This window comes from Cucurbita pepo, chromosome LG08, assembly GCF_002806865.2.
Source record: "Cucurbita pepo subsp. pepo cultivar mu-cu-16 chromosome LG08, ASM280686v2, whole genome shotgun sequence".
NCBI lineage: Eukaryota > Viridiplantae > Streptophyta > Magnoliopsida > Cucurbitales > Cucurbitaceae > Cucurbita > Cucurbita pepo.
Window position 1 is genome coordinate 2,891,772 of NC_036645.1, and position 18,568 is coordinate 2,910,339.

The following is an 18,568-nucleotide window of genomic DNA, read 5'->3' on the forward strand; positions in this document are numbered from 1 at the left end:
GCGAGCATAACGTTTGCGTAATTGTTGATTATATAGACAATTAGACAGGTAAGTGTGATTAATTGTGTTAATTAAGACCAACATTCTCCATAATCCATGGAGAAAGCAAAGTTGTTGAAATATAAGGGGGGAAGTTAATGACTATAAACATGCAAGTGGCCAGAAATTCATGTAATTTTGCAATAAATATGCCATATATTCTGTTATTTTCCCCTTGTAGAAGTTATTCCCAATAAATAAATAAATAAATAAAACAATAAAATCCTACAACATCATATTTTCTTAAATTTAGGCATACTCAACTTGTAAGATTTTCTCAGGATATTTTAAGAATTTTCTTTAAAGATTTTAATAATATTAAAACCCGATGACTTTACAAGTGGTCATTATCTCAGTAGATCAGTGTTAGTATGATCACGTCCCCAAAATTTTGTTAACTTTTTTTACGGGTTTTAAATATCACTAAATCTCCGATGGTAAAATAAAATTAGATTTTAAAATGGAATATATATTAATTAATTAATTAAAAAACTTAAAAATAAACTTTTACACAAAATCAATGTGATTTTTTTAATAAAAAATGTCTAAAAAAATATTCATAAATTTTAAATGTCACAAATACCCTTAACTTTTAAAAGGGTTTTTGTCCATATATTACCGTAATAATTTTCTTTTAAGGTAAAAATTATTAACTTTAATTTTAAACTTTCATAAATATATATTTTAAAATATAAGAATATATATATATATATTGTTTTAATATAAGAAGATTAATTTTTTTATTTATTAGAAGGTTATTAATGAATTTAAAAAATCAAAGTTATTTTTGAAATCAAGTAGTAATTATTTTCCTTCAAAACCAATAATAAATATATATTTTTAGACTTTTTTAAAGTTTAAATATATTATTGATTTTTTTTTTTATTTAAGATATTTGTTAGATAAATTATCAAATTATTAGTATTTTTATTAATTTTTTTCCTTTATTATGGGTAATTGGCACGGTAACTAAAAATATTATAATTATTTTACTGTACTCAATAATATATATATATATATAATATTATAATAAATTACTTACTTGACTCCCCACTAATTTTAGAAAATCATAATGCTCAATTAAACAAACAATCAGTCGTGTAATTATTGATAATTAGAGGTATATTTATGCAAACTAAAGGGTTCTTCTGTGTAATTTTCTATAATGGAATAAAAAGAAATTGATATTAATGGATCTTCATGGCTCGTTTTGTAAAAACCCACATTTTCAGGGGGTAGATTGCAATAAGTTTGTCGAATTGGGCTTCGGCCCATGATGACGTTTTATGTGGACCAGTGTAGGTAAGACTCTGAGCCCAGAATCTTAGCTATTAATGGGCCGTCTGGGCCCAATTATAAAAAAGGAAACAAACCGTTAAGTCTTGCGAGTTTTTAAAATTTGAGTCCATGGTTGACTTTGACTTCCTTAAAAGTCCTCCTATCAATCGACATAGTATTTATGAGTTAACCAAGTAAGATTTTTATTTAATAAAATTTTAAAAATTAAAAATTATTTTAAATGGTAGAGACTGGATTTGAAATTTGATTTCTAATAATGATAAATATAAAAGTACGCATCAATTACTATTATATTAAAATAAGCTAACGATTAGTTCTAAATAGCTAAAAAAAAAAAAAAAAAAAAAACAAAAAAAACGTCCCTTTTCGTTACAAAGCTCGATTTTTGTGGAGCATGAAAGGTAAAAAGAACGATACGAGCACTGTCTCATTTTGTACGATGTGTCACGGTATAACTATCTATGATCATTTGATATAAATCATACACTTTTTACTCTCTTGTATTGTTCTGTAACAGCTCAATGTCATTGTTAGTAGATATTATCCGTTTTAACTCGTTACATGTTGTTATCGACCTCACGGTTTAAAAACACGCCTATTAGGGAGAGATTTCCACACCCTCATAATGAATGCTTCGTTTGTTTTTCGAGATATCGGGTCATTTTCATTTTGACTTGTTTGCCCTTTTACCTTCCTCCTTCCCCATAACCATGGCCCCTTTTTAATGGCGTTCAATTCCTTCTGTATTTCTGTCTCTCATCACATGCTGTCTCTCTGATCATCACGTGACTCTCTCTCTCTCCCTCTCTTTCAGAGAGATTGACTACTGAGCCCTTTCTCTCTCAGTCTCTGTGACCTTTTTCAGCCCCTTTTCTCCCTTTTTCCTTTAACCCATTTTCCAAACACTCCATTTTCACACCTCAATCTATAAACCCTTTCAATCTTCTTTACAATCTCTATTTCTTTCCATTTATATTTCTCTATCTCTCTATGTAAGCTTTCAATCATGGGCTGTTTTCAGTCCAAAACCATTCATCTCCCTTCCCCTGACAACGATCCTCCCCCACCACAGCCCAAACCAGATCCAGGTCTCTTTGTTCATCTCTATCAATCTCTTAATCTTCCTGTTTTTTAGTGTCTTTTCATTCAATGATTTCTGGGTTTGTTTTAGTTTCTTGAGTTATTGCGTTTTGATATCGTTTTTGTGGGGTTTTGTAGCTAATGATGAAGAGTTTGAACAAGTTCCTCCATTCAAGGAGTTTGATCTTGATGAACTTCGAGCTGCCACTAATGGCTTCAGCTCTGAATTGATTGTTTCTGAAAGCGGTGAGAAAGCTCCTAATGTTGTTTATAAAGGGAAGCTTGAGAAAACTCGATTGGTTGCCATTAAACGCTTCTCCAAGCAATCTTGGCCTGATCCTAAACAGTTTGTGGTAATCTCTTTTACTGTTAAGTGAAAATGGGTATGGTTTTGGCTTTGATTTGAGGTTGTTTTTGTGTTTGTTTGTTGATTTGCTTGTGATTATGAACAGATTGAAGCTTCTGGTGTTGGTAAGCTGAGGTTTAAGAGATTGGTTAATTTGATTGGGTGCTGTGCTGAAGGGGATGAGAGGCTGTTGGTGGCTGAGTTTATGCCTAATGATACTCTCTCAAAGCATCTGTTTCATTGTATGGTTTTAGTCTTTTACTTGCTTGAGAATCTGTTTACTTCGTTTATTATCTTTATAATCGTAGCGTTATTTGAAGGATTCGAGCGTTTTAGTTCCTCGAAATGGAAGATTCTGATATCGTTTGGTGATTTCGTTCATTGTATATGTTGTCTAGAACGTGTCTTTTTGTGTTTGTTTATGATAAGGAAGGTGTCGGGATGGTACATTGTAGAATTTTGAGTGTTTTACTTCCTTAAAATGGAAGATTCTGATATTGTTTGGTGATTTTGTCCGTTGTACACGTTGTCTAGAACGTGTTTTTTTGTGTTTGTTTATGATAAGGAAGGTGTCGGGATGGTACATTATAGAGTTTCGAGTGTTTTGCTTCCTCAAAATGGAAGATTTTGATGTCGTTTGGTGCTTTTGTCTGTTGTACACGTTGTCTAGAACGTGTTTTTTTGTGTTTGTTTATGATAAGGAAGGTGTCGGGATGGTACATTATAGAGTTTCGAGTGTTTTGCTTCCTCAAAATGGAAGATTTTGATGTCGTTTGGTGCTTTTGTCTGTTGTACACGTTGTCTAGAACGTGTTTTTTTGTGTTTGTTTATGATAAGGAAGGTGTCGGGATGGTACATTATAGAGTTTCGAGTGTTTTGCTTCCTCAAAATGGAAGATTTTGATGTCGTTTGGTGCTTTTGTCTGTTGTACACGTTCTCTAGAACGTGTTTTTTTGTGTTTGTTTATGATAAGGAAGGTGTCGGGATGGTACATTATAGAGTTTCGAGTGTTTTGCTTCCTCGAAGTGGAAAATTCTGATGTCGTTTGGTGCTTTTGTCTGTTGTACACGTTCTCTAGAACGTGTTTTTTGTATTTGTTTACGACAAGGAAGGTGTCGGGATGGTACATTATAGAATTTTGAGTGTTTTAGTTCCTCGAAATGGAAGATTTTGATATTGTTCGGTGATTTTGTCCATTGTACATGTTCTCTAGAACGTGTTTTTTTTTGTGTTTGTTTACGACAAGGAAGGTGTCGAGATGGTACATTATAGAATTTCGAGTGTTTTGCTTCCTTATAATGGAAGATTCTGATATTGTTTGGTGATTTTGTCCGTTGTACACGTTCTAAAGGTGCCGGGATGGTACATTATAGAATTTCAAGTTCGGTGGAGCTTAAGGATTTTCATTATCTCGACATCGGGATTTTCCTTTCTCGTTCTTTCTGAATGATTTCCATTATACTGCAGGGGAAAAGCAACCGTTTCCTTGGGAAATGCGTGTTCGAGTTGCATATTACATAGCACAAGCCCTTGATCATTGCAGCACCGAAAATCGAAAAATATATCATGATCTAAATGCATATAGAGTTCTCTTCGACGAGGTACGCCTTCAAAATTACTTTGTTTTTAGTGTTTTAGCATTTGATATCGACAATCGACGTGTTCTATTGTTGTGCTTCGTTTTCTCGTGGCAGGACGGGGATCCTCGACTATCCAGTTTTGGTTTGATGAAGAACAGTCATGATGGAAAAAGCTATAGCACGAACTTAGCTTACACGCCACCAGAGTTTCTACGAACGGGTATGTCACCGAAACATCTGAGCTTCTTAGTTTAAAGAACGGCGTGTCGAGTGATTCTCTATGGTTTTGTTTCGTTCAGGCAGGGTCATACCAGAGAGTGTGATCTATAGCTATGGAACCATTTTGCTGGACCTTTTAAGTGGGAAGCACATTCCTCCGAGTCATGTACGATAACGTTCATCTCCGTTCATCTTTGAATTTGTTCGTTATTCGATGAATCTTGTGTTTTCTTGTCTGCAACGCTCGTTTATCTGGCTCGTCGCCTCGGTTATATGAACAGGCACTAGATTTGCTAAGAGGGAAGAACTTATTGCTGTTAATGGATTCATCCTTGGAAGGACAATATGGAGATGATGACGCAACTCAGTTGATTGATCTTGCTTCTAAATGTCTGCAATACGAGGCTAAAGATCGACCCGATATAAAGTTTATTTTTTCGGCAGTGGCGCCTCTGCAAAAGCAAGAGGTAAGCGTTTTAACGTCGTTTACTTGACCGAAGATTTATTTTTTCGACACGGGGTTGTGTTATCCTAAATTCTTTTTGAGTTTTCTTAACGTCGATATCCTCGTTATCCTAGGTTGCATCACACGTACTAATGGGGTTGACAAAAACACCAGTGGTGTTGCCAACGATGCTTTCGGCACTCGGGAAAGCCTGCGTTCGGATGGATCTTACTGCTGTACACGACATACTACTTAAAGTTGGTTACAAAGACGAGGAGGGCGCTGAGAGCGAAGTACGTTCTTTTTTTGCCTCGGTTTATATGAAGTAAATTGCATTACATTTTTTGTTCGTATGCTCGTTGTAAGGCCTACATCACGATGCGTTGAGGACGGTTTCGAGTTATTGATTTTCCTCCTAGGAGGTTTGAACTTGGAAACTTGGAGGGTATCTCTAAACATCTCATGCCCTTAGCTCTTCACTTGGGGCACCCCTTGAGTTTCTAAATACCCATTAAGGGTAGCCCTTTCCTTTCAAGATAGGGATTGTTCTAGTTAAAATGGCTTTATTCATGGAGAATAGATACAAAACTGAGACTAGTCGAGGTGGGCTAGCCTAGACCGTCACTGTGAGATCCCACATCGGTTGGAGAGGGGAACGAAACATTCTTTATAAGGGTGTGGAAACCTTTCCCTAGCATACACGTTTTAAAAACTTTGGGGAAGCCCGAAAGGGAAAGCCTAAAGAGGACAATATCTTCTATCGGTGGGTTTGGGCTGTTACAAATGGTTTCAGAGCCAGATACTAGGCGATGTGCCAGCGAGGACGCTGGGCCCTGAAGGGGGGTGGATACCGAGCGGCGTGCCAGTGAGGATGTTGGTCTTGAAGGGGGGTGGATTGTGAGATCTCTCATCGGTTGGAGAGGAGAACGAAACATTCATTCTTTATAAGGATGTGGAAACCTCTCCCTAGCCGACACGCTTTAAAAACCTTGAGGGGAAGCTCGAAAGGGAAAGCCCAAAGAGGACAATATCTGCTAACGGTGGGTTTGGATTGTTACAAATGGTATTAGAGCCGGACACCGGGCGGTTTGGGCCCCGAAAGGGGGTGGACACGGGGTGGTGTGCTAGTGAGGACGCTGGTTCCAAGGGGGGGTAGATTGTGAGATCCCACGTCGGTTGGAGAGGGGAACGAAACATTCTTTATAAGGGTGTGGAAATCTCTCCCTAGTAGACACGTTCTAAAAGCTTTGAGGGAAAACCCGAGTAGGAAAAGCTCAAAGAGGACAATATCTGCTAGCTGTTGACGCTCGATAATGGTTTCGTGAATACTTGCTTCTCTTCAATCTGCAGCTTTCATTCCAAGAGTGGACTCAACAAGTGCAAGACATGTTGAACACAAAAAAGTTTGGGGATATTGCATTCAGAGACAAGGACTACAAAAACGCCATCGAGTACTACTCGAAGGTGCTTTCTACTATCTCGACTTTATAGCTCCGATGGCACGGGTAGTTAACTAGCCCGCCACATTTGTTCGACTTCTCTGCTAATAACATTACGATCATCTTTCGAACTGCAGCTAGTATCAATGATGTCAGTCCCTTCTGGTACCGTCTTCGTGAGACGAGCGCTCTCCTACCTAATGGTCGGTCAACCCGAACTCGCATTAAGAGACGCAATGCAAGCTCAAGTATGCTTGCCCGAGTGGCCGACTTCCTTCTATATGCAGGCTCTCGCCCTCTCGAAACTAGGAATGGAATCAGACGCACAGGATATGCTCAACGACGGAGCCTCCTTCGAAGCAAAGAAGCAAAACATCTGGCGCAGTTAAACGGGGCGTGACGATCCGAGCCGAAGAATCAATGTTTTGGCCACGGTAAGCATTTACGTGTTCGGTTAACTCCCCTGATGTTTTAGACATCATGGAATCAACATTGATAATGTTAAATTTGACACTTTTGAGGGGTGTTTTTGAAATTATTCTTTTATTTTGGAATTCTTGCAAATACTTTTTAATAGGGGGACTGACTTGCAAATCAGAGCTTCTCTTCAAACTTTTTAACAAAGGAGGAGGAGACAGAGCGAAGAGATGGAATAAACAGGCAGAGCCCCAACTACTCTAAAGGGATAAAATTATAAAAAAACAAAAGTGTAAGGATGTTATTATAATATAAAAAAAATAATTTAGAGGGTTTCTATATAATATTGATGGTTTTCAGGGATCTTTTTGCAATTTATCATTACTTTCTCCCATTTTATCCATTTTCAATTATCTTTATATTCTGCTGAAAAAATAAGGAAATTATTAATTTTTTTTAATGCTTAAAGTTGAGGATAATATGTTACTTAGCTTCAAAGGAATTTTTAAATTTTAATTTTTTAAATTTTAATATTATTCTTATAAAAATAAAAATAAAAAGTGCTAAAAAAAAATTCTTTATTTTAATATTACTTTGGTAAAAATTCTTTTTTTAATTCTTAAATGGGAATATTCTAAAAAAATGTTATTATTTTTTTTGTGGTCAAATAAATTTAAATTTTATATTAATAAAACTTAATTTAATCGAAATTCAAATTCAAATTCAAATTCAAATTTCGAATATTATATATAATATTATTCCTGGATTTTATTCGCCTTTTTCCAATATGAACACAGCTATTGCGGCCTGTTGAGTCCGTTGACCTTAACAGGGTTGGATAAACTCGTGGCACGTGCGAACGTATCACGTGATCTTTTTTTTTTTGGTTAAATAAGTTTTTTTTTTATAATAAATATATGATATTTGTATTATTATTTTGACACGTTTTAGATTCAATTTATTTATCTGGTAAATTTTTTAATTTAAATAATTAGTGAAATAATTATGAAATTAAATAAATTATAATAAATATAATTAAAAAAAACCCATAAATTTGGGTGTTCGCCTTAAAATTTTAGGTTGTTTGGGTCGGCGATTCGGATGATTTAAATAGGGTTCACGACCCAACCCAACTAAACCAAACCCTTTATTTTTCGAGTTGATTTGAGCTCTATTTTCAAGTGGAATGCTCGTGTTGTAAATCCTATTTTCAAGTTGGTCGGACGAGTGAAACGAACTGAGTTTTTTGTTTTTAAAAATTCTAATTCAAATTATAAAAAAAAAAAGACTCAATTCAAAACGGGCTTTGATGGGATAATCCAAGCTATTAGGGTTATCGGGTTCTATGAACACCTCAAATAAAATGAGCCGTCATTTACCTAATATAATTTGAACTTCAATAACTAAATAATTTGATAAGATATTATAATTTTAATAAATAATTAACTTAAAAGAAATTCAATTATTGAAAATTAACATAATTATTTAAGAATTTATAAAAAAAAATAATTAAAAGTTTAAGAATTCATTAATTTAACAAAAAAAANAAAAAAAAAAAAAAAAAAAAAAAAAAAAAAAACAATCACGTTTATTATTTAAAAGAAAACGTGTTCCACGATCTGAGGGATTAATTAAAAACCTTAAACATGGCCGGCAGGACTTTCCAATCGGTTTTTTTATTTTTATTTTTATTTTTAAATTTTATAATTATAAATATTATATTATATTATATTTAAATTTAATTCTGAGAAAAAAAAGAAAAAAAAAACCATTTAAATAGATTGGTAGGGGTCGTTGATCCGATTTCAGACAGTATTACGCATTACCCGCTCTCTCTAGGTACGACGTCTCTTCCTTTGAATTTTCGCTCCTTTTTCTTTCTTTCTTTCTTTTGATTGATTATTTGTCTGCTCGATTTTTTCGCTGATTCGAGTTTATTTTTCGTTGAATCTGTTCATAATCTTTGATTTTGTTTGTTTTAACGGTCTTCGTAAGAAATTTGTTGTTCTCTTTAATTGCGGAAGGACATGGGATTTCATGGCCAATCAAAAGCCAATTCCGCTCTCAGAGATATTCATAGATCGTTGTAAAACGTTTAAATTGGGGAATTCAAATTTCAGCATCTAGTCAATCGGTAGGGTCTTGGGATTTAGGATTCGGAGGCGGAATTATGAACGTCGAGCCTCTAAATCGTTCAAGACATGGCGTTAGCCGTTAGATCTAAATACTAATTCGCTTTTAATCGGAATTAGGTGCTGCAGATTCTCGAACTCATTGTTCTGGATATTTGCATCACATCAGAGATAATATAGGATATGGCGTCCAGTTTCACTCAATCATCTGGAAATTTAGTTGAGATGGTGTTATATATATATATATAGATAGATAGATAGATAGATAGATAGATATCTGTATGTATGCTTAAAATAGCAAGTGCACTTCTTTCATCATGTATTTTTCAAGGGTTTGCTGGTTGGAGAAATTATGCGCCAAAATGTTAGCCTATAGTTTAGGAGATTCTGTTTGGTGGACATATCTTTATATATTGCTAAGTTTTCTATTAAAGAAGGTTATTACAATATCTTGTGTGTTAAGAGAACTCATTGACCCATCTTTTACTTTTTTTTTTTTTTTTTTTTTGTATTTTTAGTATTATGTTTGTAATTAGTTATTATTAACACTACATTTTTAACCTCTTTTCATTTAGTTGTAATACTGTTCTTATTGTTTACACAGAAATCTTTGCTTTTGTTCACTATTATTCACCAATAAGAGGATTCTTTTGATCACTGTTAAGATTGTGCAATATGTATCAAGTTTTTATGGCTCTTATTTGAGTGTAGAGATGAATTTTAACTGATTGGAACAATTTTTTAATATAGTGGACTCATAATAACCTGTTTAAAACTATGACTAAAAGGCATTGAATTTCATTATCTTAAAGCAGGGTCAGTTCTGTGGTCTGAGTGGATTATGTAACTTTTAGATTTTTTCACATGGTTTGGAAGAATATAGAGAACCATTTCTAGTCTCTGGTTCTTAGTCTTGGTTGATTATGTTATCTTTTTCAAAAATAGGTTTGTTGTAAAGGTTTTTCCAGTTAGAATGGGATAAATGGAGTTTAAATGCGTTGAGCTACGTGCTCGTGCTTTTCTCGTTCCATTCGTTATTCTTTTCAATTCTCTCTTTTCTCTGTTCTGCCTTAGGCTTCCTACACTATAGACCCTGAAAAGATTTGAGTTGATCAGACTCCAGGCCAACAGAAGTGCACCATGAGGGAGTTTTGTACATTCAATTTAAAAAAAGAGATGATAAAGTGCATTAGAACAAGAATTTTAGTTTGAAGTTATTAGGTCAAGGTCCATACCTCTTTTTATTGTCGTTAAGTAAATTTTTTTTTGGAAGGTCCGACTCTGATTCATTCAGGTTACTGGAAGAACAATGGTTCTTAATTTTTTAACCAGTTTTGTTGCTGGGACGTGAACAACGATGAGTGCAACCGAGTTTAGAGTACGTCCTTAATTTCTATGGGTATTGGACCCAAATCTGCAGTTTTTCTTAATTAACTATTGCACCTTTGTAACAACAGTCCAAGTCCAAGCCCACCGCTAACAAATATTGTCCTTTTTGGACTTTCCCCTCCAGGTTTTAAAACGAGTTCCCTGGTGAGAGGTTTCCACACCTAAGGAATGTCTCATTCCCTTCTCCAATCGATGTGGGATTTCACAATCCACCCTCCTTGGGGCCTAACGTCCTCGCTAGCAGAGTGCCTTGTGTCTGACTCTGATACCATTTGTAACCGTCCAAGCCCACCGTTTATAACAGCACAGCGTGCTTTTGGGCTTCCCCTCAAGGTTTTAAAATGCGTCCTCTAGAGAGATGTTTCCACAATGTTTCGTTCCCTCTCCCCAGCCGATGTGGGATCTCACAATATCATTCGGGTTTTTCCATCCAAAATCTGCACTCAATTTTAGTGGACATTGAAACATCGTTCATCAGTTTAGCAACTGCAATCAAATTATGCATTCCTTTTCTCCCCATTTTCTTGGCCGCTCTTGTGTGCTTGTCTATGTATGTTGCAAGAATCTAGCTATTGCATTTACAGGTTAGGTCTTTTCAAGTTTATAGCGAAATGGGGTTGATTGTGTGTTATAAATTTTGCTCACAGTTGTCGCCATACACTGCCAGTGCCGTTAATATTTCATTGCAGCTTCTGGATCACTTTTTGTCCAGCTAGAATAACATTTTGAATCACTTGCAGAAAACAAAACAAACAGAGTGCCATTATATGGATATAACAGTACCTGGAAAGAATGTTTCTGAGGAAGTGACTCGTGAGTCGCTTATCGCCATCTCTTACTCGGAACCAGAATCAGCTCTCTCTTCAAAGCGATCATCTGGAAAGCTCAATAGCCAAAACCTCAATCTGGTGGAAGGGAAAGAATTTGATGCAGATGAGAAATATAGATCTGAGCTGATATCAATTTCCTTCCTCGAGTCGCCACCCGAAATTGGAAGTGTACCCGTCGGCAAACTCAAAGGTTAGCACCTGGACGTTCGTTATCGTAATTGTATACACTCTTATGTAGAAATGATGCTAATCTAAGTGTGTTGTTGCAACCATGGAGCAATTGTGTCCATGTTCTTTGGTTCTGTAACTTAGACCCTCCCACTGGTTGTGTGTACTATCTTTATCTTTTGAAAACTTATTGCCGTGTGAGCCCCAATGAATGAACTTATGAACCCTCGCTACTTAGCTTTATTATTTTACATTTTTGTCACTCCTAATGTAATATCATAATATGGTGCCTTAAATATTGTATATACCTTATACATTGTATCTTATAATATGAATCTTAAGGATATATATATATATATATATATATATATATATATAGTGAGATTTGACATTTAATCTTCAAATTATGTTCAAATTTGCTATTTTATAACATATTTGTTATAGAAATTTTTAGAATTGTTCTGGGCTGAACCTTATGTCCGATTCTTTACGTTTACAAGTATATATATATATATATATATATATGCATGTATGTATGTATTTATTTATTTATATATATATATATATAATCCACGAGAGATTTCAACACAATTACATAGATTATTATCTCGAACTATTTATTTATTATTATCAAGAGCTTAACATAATCTAATTTTACGACTTTGGAAAAGAAATATTTATAATATTTATACCATATTCAAATGACGGTAAAAGTACGAGAATAAAAAAAATTAAAATATTATTTTGATATTTGTACTTTTAGTTTATTGTTATTGTTATATTTTTTTTTTTAAATATTGGTCTCTTAACCTCACTCATAAAATTTTAAAATACGGAGAAAGACGGTATAATATTTATTTTATTTATTAACTTTATAAGGTATAATATTTATTTTATTTATTAACTTTATAAGTTTTAGATTTATTGAAAGTTTAAGTACTAAATTTAAACATTTAAAAATATAAATATTCGTCCTAAGCGTAACAGGAAATTAGATAATTGAAGAAATATTTTTCTAAATTTTAATATAAAAAATTAAACCTTTTTTAAAAAAAGAAAAAGTCATAAAAAGATTAAAAACCACAATATTAGAATTAAAAATATCGTTTTATCTTGTCCAATCGATGCGCCGCGAAGATATTTAGACAAGCATCAGCGGCGCCCCTCGGCGGTCTCTCAAATTTATCATGAAAATGGCCGTAGATGATCCTTTCCACCGACCCGCACGATACTATATAGTTCTCCGAATCATTAAGTCGATTTGAAGTTTTGGAGCTAAAATGGCCGCGGGAAACCTGATGAGAAGAACCGAGAAGAATGGCTACGGCTGTCGGAAACCGAACGAACGAATTCCACTGGTTGATTTTGTTATTGAGGTTAAAGATGCTATGGTTTGCTAGCTTCTACTATTGTTTATTCGCTCTTATTGCATGTTGTTTAATTTCGTATCGGCACCTTCAAGTGTTCATTGAAATGCCGGTTCACGATGAGTTCATTTCCTGTTCGCTTCTTTTTCCAATCTATTTGGATCATAGAATTGTTTATTCTTTTTTGTGGGGGTTTGATTCGGAAGAACGAAGTTGTATTGAAACTGATGGATTACGTTTGTAATTATGGAGGTAACGAATCACTTTAAATGTTTGTTTATTCCTCTAAGTGTTATTGCTTTGTTTTGTTTTCTTCAGATTCCGATGTCATCTGAATACGAATCATGAAAAATTATTCACCATCAACGAAACGAATCATTGTATTGAACAAGACGGACCTAGCGGATCGGTTACAGACAGAGGTTCGTAATTTCTGTAACTTCCATGATTTTCGTTCATTTTAGCTTATTTTTTACTGCTGGAGTTCCTTTCAAGTCATTCTGGATTTTGTAGGTTATTAATGTAGCTAATTTGATTTGTCATTGAAGTCTGGTTGAACATAATAATGACTATTCTATGGGATATTTGTGGGGAGAACATGAGATGATACAAATGAAATACCAGTGGGGCGTAATTTACTCCCTTCCCTCGTTATGATCAATGATACAGGGGTTTTTAAATTTTCGATTGTTTATGATTTTCACATGACTTTTACTTCAATTTTTTCCCCTTTTAGTTTAAGTTTGTTCCCCGGTCACCTTATGTGACCTTCCAGTTATCTTTGGATTCAAATATATATTTGTTACTTATCAAAATAGAATTGCAGTATATGAAGCAGGATTAGTACTTAAAGATCATTTAACATTAATTCTTCAGTAGATATACCATTTTTGAGGTGGTTTATTCTTTTACAGTTTGAATCATATTCAAATCGATTCATTAGTCCAATGTTTCACATGCTTATACTTCACTCTATTAATAGGACTGGACAAGATATTTTGAAGACCATGCATCTCTTATGGCGTTAGGAGAATATTAGGGAGGTAAAGAGCTAAGATGTAATCTTTTTGTGTTCATTTTTAATTGCTATCTTGTTTGAGCAACATATTTTCCTTTTACTTTCCAGCTTTGAAATGCTGTTGATGGTAATTGTCAGATGTCTTGGCAGTGTATGCATTTTTTTCTTTTCTCTAACCATGTTTTGTGCAAAATTAAGTGCCAACTAATTGTAATTTATACATCCCATATTCAAAATGATACTTTGTCACCGTGGGACAATCCATTATTTGTTCGATCTTTTGAGCTGGCCTTAGTTGATCTCTTCTTGGTCTAATAGCAATTGGTGATGGTTCACTTCATACAGTTCTTGAACATTCTTCAAGCTAGAGTTAGACAATTGAAGAAGAGCGGTCATTCTAGTCATGCCACAACAATGGTGCTTCTTTGAAATCCAAATGTCACTAAGTCGGCCCTTGCAACTCTCTGCATCAAATTGGGACAATTAGTGCTGTAAGTACATATCTTAAATTGCACAGAATTCAAGTTTTCTAGAGCAGTTGATCCTGGAATTGCTCGAGTGAATGATGATTGTTATTCATCTAATAAGAAATAATTTCTATATATGACATTTTGAAGTATCGCTCACCTCACAGAAAAGGGTAGTTGAAGTATACTATGGTGAGCCACAGCCTTGTGAAACAAAAAATTATCAGCAGCTTGAAGGTATGTCGAAGTTGTCTTACTATCTTGGGGTTACTGATTCAGTTGTTGAGGTGTTTATTCAAAAGTTTACATTAACATATTTTGGATTGATCAAGGCTTAAATATCATCTATCCTTGTAGAATCCAAGACAATGTGTACTTCTGTTTTGTATAAGTTATTAAATTTCCTTTTAAGTTGCTTTGATTTACAGATAGCCAGTCATCCCAATATTTATGTGTTAGATACCCAGGGATTTTGCAATCCAAGATTCTCAACCTCGAGGTCTGTTCCAAGCTTGCTTTATACACCCATCATCCTTGCGTAGTTTCTTTTCCTTCTAGTGTAGCATTTCTGCTAGTTCAGAGACTACGGAGATATTGAGAATCTTGAAACTATTAACTATCCTGTTTTTCCTCTCAAACTGCAGTGGCTTAGAGACATCTTAGTCGGGGAAAAATGTAATTGTACAGTGCCTCTTAACTACTGTCAAGTCAAGTGTGATAAATATAAGAAGCTGTGACAGCTCGTTGGAGTGTTCAACTTGTTCAAATTCAGAGAAACTAAAAAGGGGGTATCCATCTGATCACACGCAGGTATAAGCACTATTTGGTTTTTTTTTTTTTTTTTTTTTTTTTTTTTTTTTTTTTTNTTTTTTTTTTTTTTTTTTTTTTTTTTTTTTTTTTTTTTTTTTTTTTTTTTTTTACCGAACCTAATTCATGCAAGTTTATTTGGGAATTAGGTTATTAGTGTACTAGTAAGATATGAGAATTTGAATCTCCAACTTAAAAGAAAAGAATACTAAACTATACTCGTGTCATATTGACTTTGAATTTTCGTTCTAGAGAGGTCCTTTGGGAGACAAGCTTCTCATTGAATAAAGAGTTTGTATCTCTTTCTTTGACTTAAAAATGCGAATTAAAGGTAATTTCCTCCTTTGAGTAGTAACTTTCCGAAGTCACAGTAGAAGCATCATAAATTGTAACGGCCAAAGCCCACTGTTAGCAGATATTGTCCTTTGGGTTTTTAGAATACATTTGCTAGGGAGAGGTTTCCACACCTTTATAAAGAATACTTCGTTCTTGTCCCCAACCGAGGTGAGATCTCACAATAAATACACTTACTTGGGCTAGTTTGATATTCATCCTTATCACATATTTTGTTTGGAAAGTAGATCCATGAGAGTCAGTCATGCTCTTTGTTTTTCTTCATTTCATTTCATAATTCTCTCATGGAGAGAGGAAAAGAGGGAGGGAGTTCCAAGGTATTTACTCATGCCTTCCTTAGTTGATCAGTTCCATTCTTTTGAGGAAAAGAAATTGCTGTGTCTGAATTCTTCAACCATACCTTAATAAATTAGATCCCACCAATCACCTTCTCTTTGTTCCTATGACTTAGTTAATGATTCCTATGCTTGAAACTTGATAATATGTTCCTCATCTTCCGGAAAATACCAGAGATCTTTCCAATTTTTATTTATGTTAGTCAAATATTGCTGGTTCCCTCACAGTTGTGGCGTTTGATTTTCATAGCTCTGCCAAATTAATGTGTATGCGTGTATCTATCTGTATATCTATATGTATATGTATATGATAGTGAATATATGTGTATATTTATATGTGTTTATATATGTATTTGTATGTATATATATATATGTATATGATAGTGAATATATATGTGTATGATAGTGAAATGGCGCCTCTGGATCCCATAGCAAGTTAAGTTCAGAGTGCATATATGTATGTATATGTGTATATTTGCTTATGCATGTATATGTGTATATATGTTCCAATTTTATAGAGGTCCTCCAGGGACCGTTGAGGATTATTATTGGGAGTGCGTCCCACATAGGCTAATTTAGTAGAAGATCAAGAGTTTATAAGTGAGGAATACTATCTCCATTGGTATGAGACATTTTGGGGAAGCCCAAAGCAAAGCCACGAGAGCTTATACTCAAAGTGGACAATATCATACCATTCTCGAGATACATGATTTTTAAGAGGGACTAATGTACACTTTAAGTTTATGGATGTCTAATAGACCAATGAATTTAAAAATCGTCTTTTAAAAGTTTTTCAAATATTCAATATTTTTAAAAATTAACAAATCCAGTAGCTATGAAATTAAATTTTTTTCTATATGGTTAAAGTTGTAAAGTTTTAGAATTTTTAAATAGCACAACTATTCATTAAACATAAAATTAAAAGTTTAAAAACTTATTAATACTCTCTTTTTCTTCCACTATCATTTTAATTTATTAATTTTCTCTATTTGATCTCTGACTTTTTTTTTTTTTTTAATTTTTTTATAAATAAACTCTCCCATCCTTTTCTCGTTACTTGTTTTTAATAAAATTATTGGATTTAAATATAAATAGTACAAAAAAAAAAACAAAAAACAACAAAAAAAAAACAAAAAACAACAACAACAGAGACATCATAATCTTTGACTATACTTTAGTATAGAAATGATTTAAAATGTTTATATTCAAATGTGTGCTTGTTATGTGTTCATCACACGACATTAGACATTAGACAGAAAAATATATGGAAATTAAGATGAAATGCGTGCACATAATTCATTGATTCTTCCTTTTATTTTTATAATTTATTACTGAAATTTGGTTGATTTTATTATGCAGCTTGTTTTAAACATATTTGATTAACCATCATGAACTTAGGAATAATAATTAATTTGACTTTAATTCATTTTAGTTTTAGCTTAGCTTGATCTCCTAAATGTTTAGCTAAACTTTGCCCATTCAAACCAAACTTTGAGTGTCTAAATGGGTTTACTTCTCCCTTTCATCATTTGCTTCCTACTTTTCCATTTTCTCTATGATTTCTTTTTGTTTTTTTAATTTATTTATCATATAATAAGCTTATTTTAACGACCTTCCTTGTCTTTTTATGTTTTATATAATGTACGGCGTCTAAAAGTCTAATGTATTCACTACGGGTAAACATATATGAAAACAAAATTTTAGACATTAGCTCATTAAAACAAAATCGAACGGTCAAATGTTCAAATTTTTTTATTACATAAAAAAATTTCAAGAAATTTACCTCAAGGTTATAGTAATTTCAAAGCATAATTAATTTTTTTAAAAATTTTTGTGAAGAAAAAAAATAATAATTCATGCTTATTTATTTATTGTTTAATCCGAAAATTATAATAATCAGAAATAATTGTGGGAGAGAGGGATCGACTTTTACTAGTATTACTACTGTTTTAAATTAATTAATGATTTATTATTCTTTTAAAATAATAATTTAGATTAATTTTAAAAATAAAAAAAAAAAGAGGGAATAGAGTCTGACAAAACTGTCAGAGAAGAAAAATTAATAAATTATTCCCCACATTTTGGGTTTGAATGAATGAATAAATAAATATGAAAATACTTATAAAATTAAGTTAAGCCCGGCAAGTCCTTCGAATGCAATTCAATTTACAATACTGCCCCTATTCCAAAGTCAACTCCCCCAACCTTGCATTTATTTTGTTTTGGTACTTTCAATTTGCTTTAATTTCACATTTAACCCAACTTTTTTTTTATTTTTTTATTTTTTTTATTTTGTACCCTTTTATAGAAAAATTGGGTCATAAATTAATTTTTGGTACTCAATAACCTCTGCAACAATTATTTAACAATAATTTATATTATTTTTTTTGGCTAAATTAATAAAAATACTCTTAAATTTTGTTAAAGTACCGGATGAATTCTCGATAATACCTTTAAATTTTTTAAAAAAATCTAAAAAAATACCTATTATTTTTTGTTCAATTTATGAGCTCGAATGATAAATGCCGAAAATTGAAGGGTCAAATTGCAATAATAAAAAATATAATACATAACATTTCCTTTTGCTTCCAATTTATAGCGTAACAAATAGTATTTATTGGACTTCCAATTTTTTTTTATATAGTTTAGATTAAATTATATAAAAAAAATTAAAATTTAGTAATTTTAGAAGTTATAATTTCAAATAAAATAATTATAAAGAATTAATACCCATATAAATTAATTTTTACCCTTAAAACTATGAATACAAATTAAGGGTTAAATTTGTAATTTAACATATAATTTTCGAAAAAATAAAATAAAACAATAACATGAAA

The 18,568-nt window shown here is 32.9% G+C and overlaps 1 protein-coding gene and 2 long non-coding RNA genes across 3 annotated transcripts; all 3 read left to right on the forward strand.

The window, feature by feature from the left end:
• The first annotated feature begins 2,106 nt into the window (after positions 1-2,106).
• On the forward strand, positions 2,107-7,234 carry LOC111801075 (probable serine/threonine-protein kinase At4g35230). The gene is made up of 11 exons (XM_023685043.1): positions 2,107-2,426; positions 2,557-2,771; positions 2,871-3,006; positions 4,232-4,365; positions 4,459-4,564; positions 4,644-4,729; positions 4,845-5,030; positions 5,143-5,301; positions 6,359-6,472; positions 6,585-6,881; positions 7,025-7,234. Exons 1-10 carry the CDS (start codon positions 2,345-2,347, stop codon positions 6,834-6,836), a joined length of 1,470 nt encoding a protein of 489 aa, XP_023540811.1. The 5' UTR covers positions 2,107-2,344; the 3' UTR covers positions 6,837-6,881; positions 7,025-7,234.
• Positions 7,235-8,621: 1,387 nt separating this feature from the next.
• On the forward strand, positions 8,622-11,617 carry LOC111799651. Its single transcript, XR_002815874.1, has 2 exons — positions 8,622-8,703; positions 11,126-11,617. It is a non-coding gene; the product is annotated as an uncharacterized LOC111799651 (long non-coding RNA).
• A 939-nt stretch (positions 11,618-12,556) lies between these two features.
• LOC111800722 lies at positions 12,557-15,094 on the forward strand. The gene is made up of 7 exons (XR_002816011.1): positions 12,557-12,759; positions 13,069-13,172; positions 13,733-13,793; positions 14,114-14,259; positions 14,386-14,472; positions 14,664-14,734; positions 14,880-15,094. It is a non-coding gene; the product is annotated as an uncharacterized LOC111800722 (long non-coding RNA).
• The last annotated feature ends 3,474 nt before the right edge of the window (positions 15,095-18,568 follow it).

Bases quoted from the DNA above. Each gene is read 5' to 3' on its own strand.
- LOC111801075 (XM_023685043.1), top strand. From the start codon at position 2,345: ATGGGCTGTTTTCAGTCCAAAACCATTCATCTCCCTTCCCCTGACAAC. The intron at 4,565-4,643 runs GTATGTCACCGA...TGTTTCGTTCAG, and splicing joins ACCAGAGTTTCTACGAACGG to GCAGGGTCATACCAGAGAGT. The intron at 4,730-4,844 runs GTACGATAACGT...TTATATGAACAG, and splicing joins AGCACATTCCTCCGAGTCAT to GCACTAGATTTGCTAAGAGG.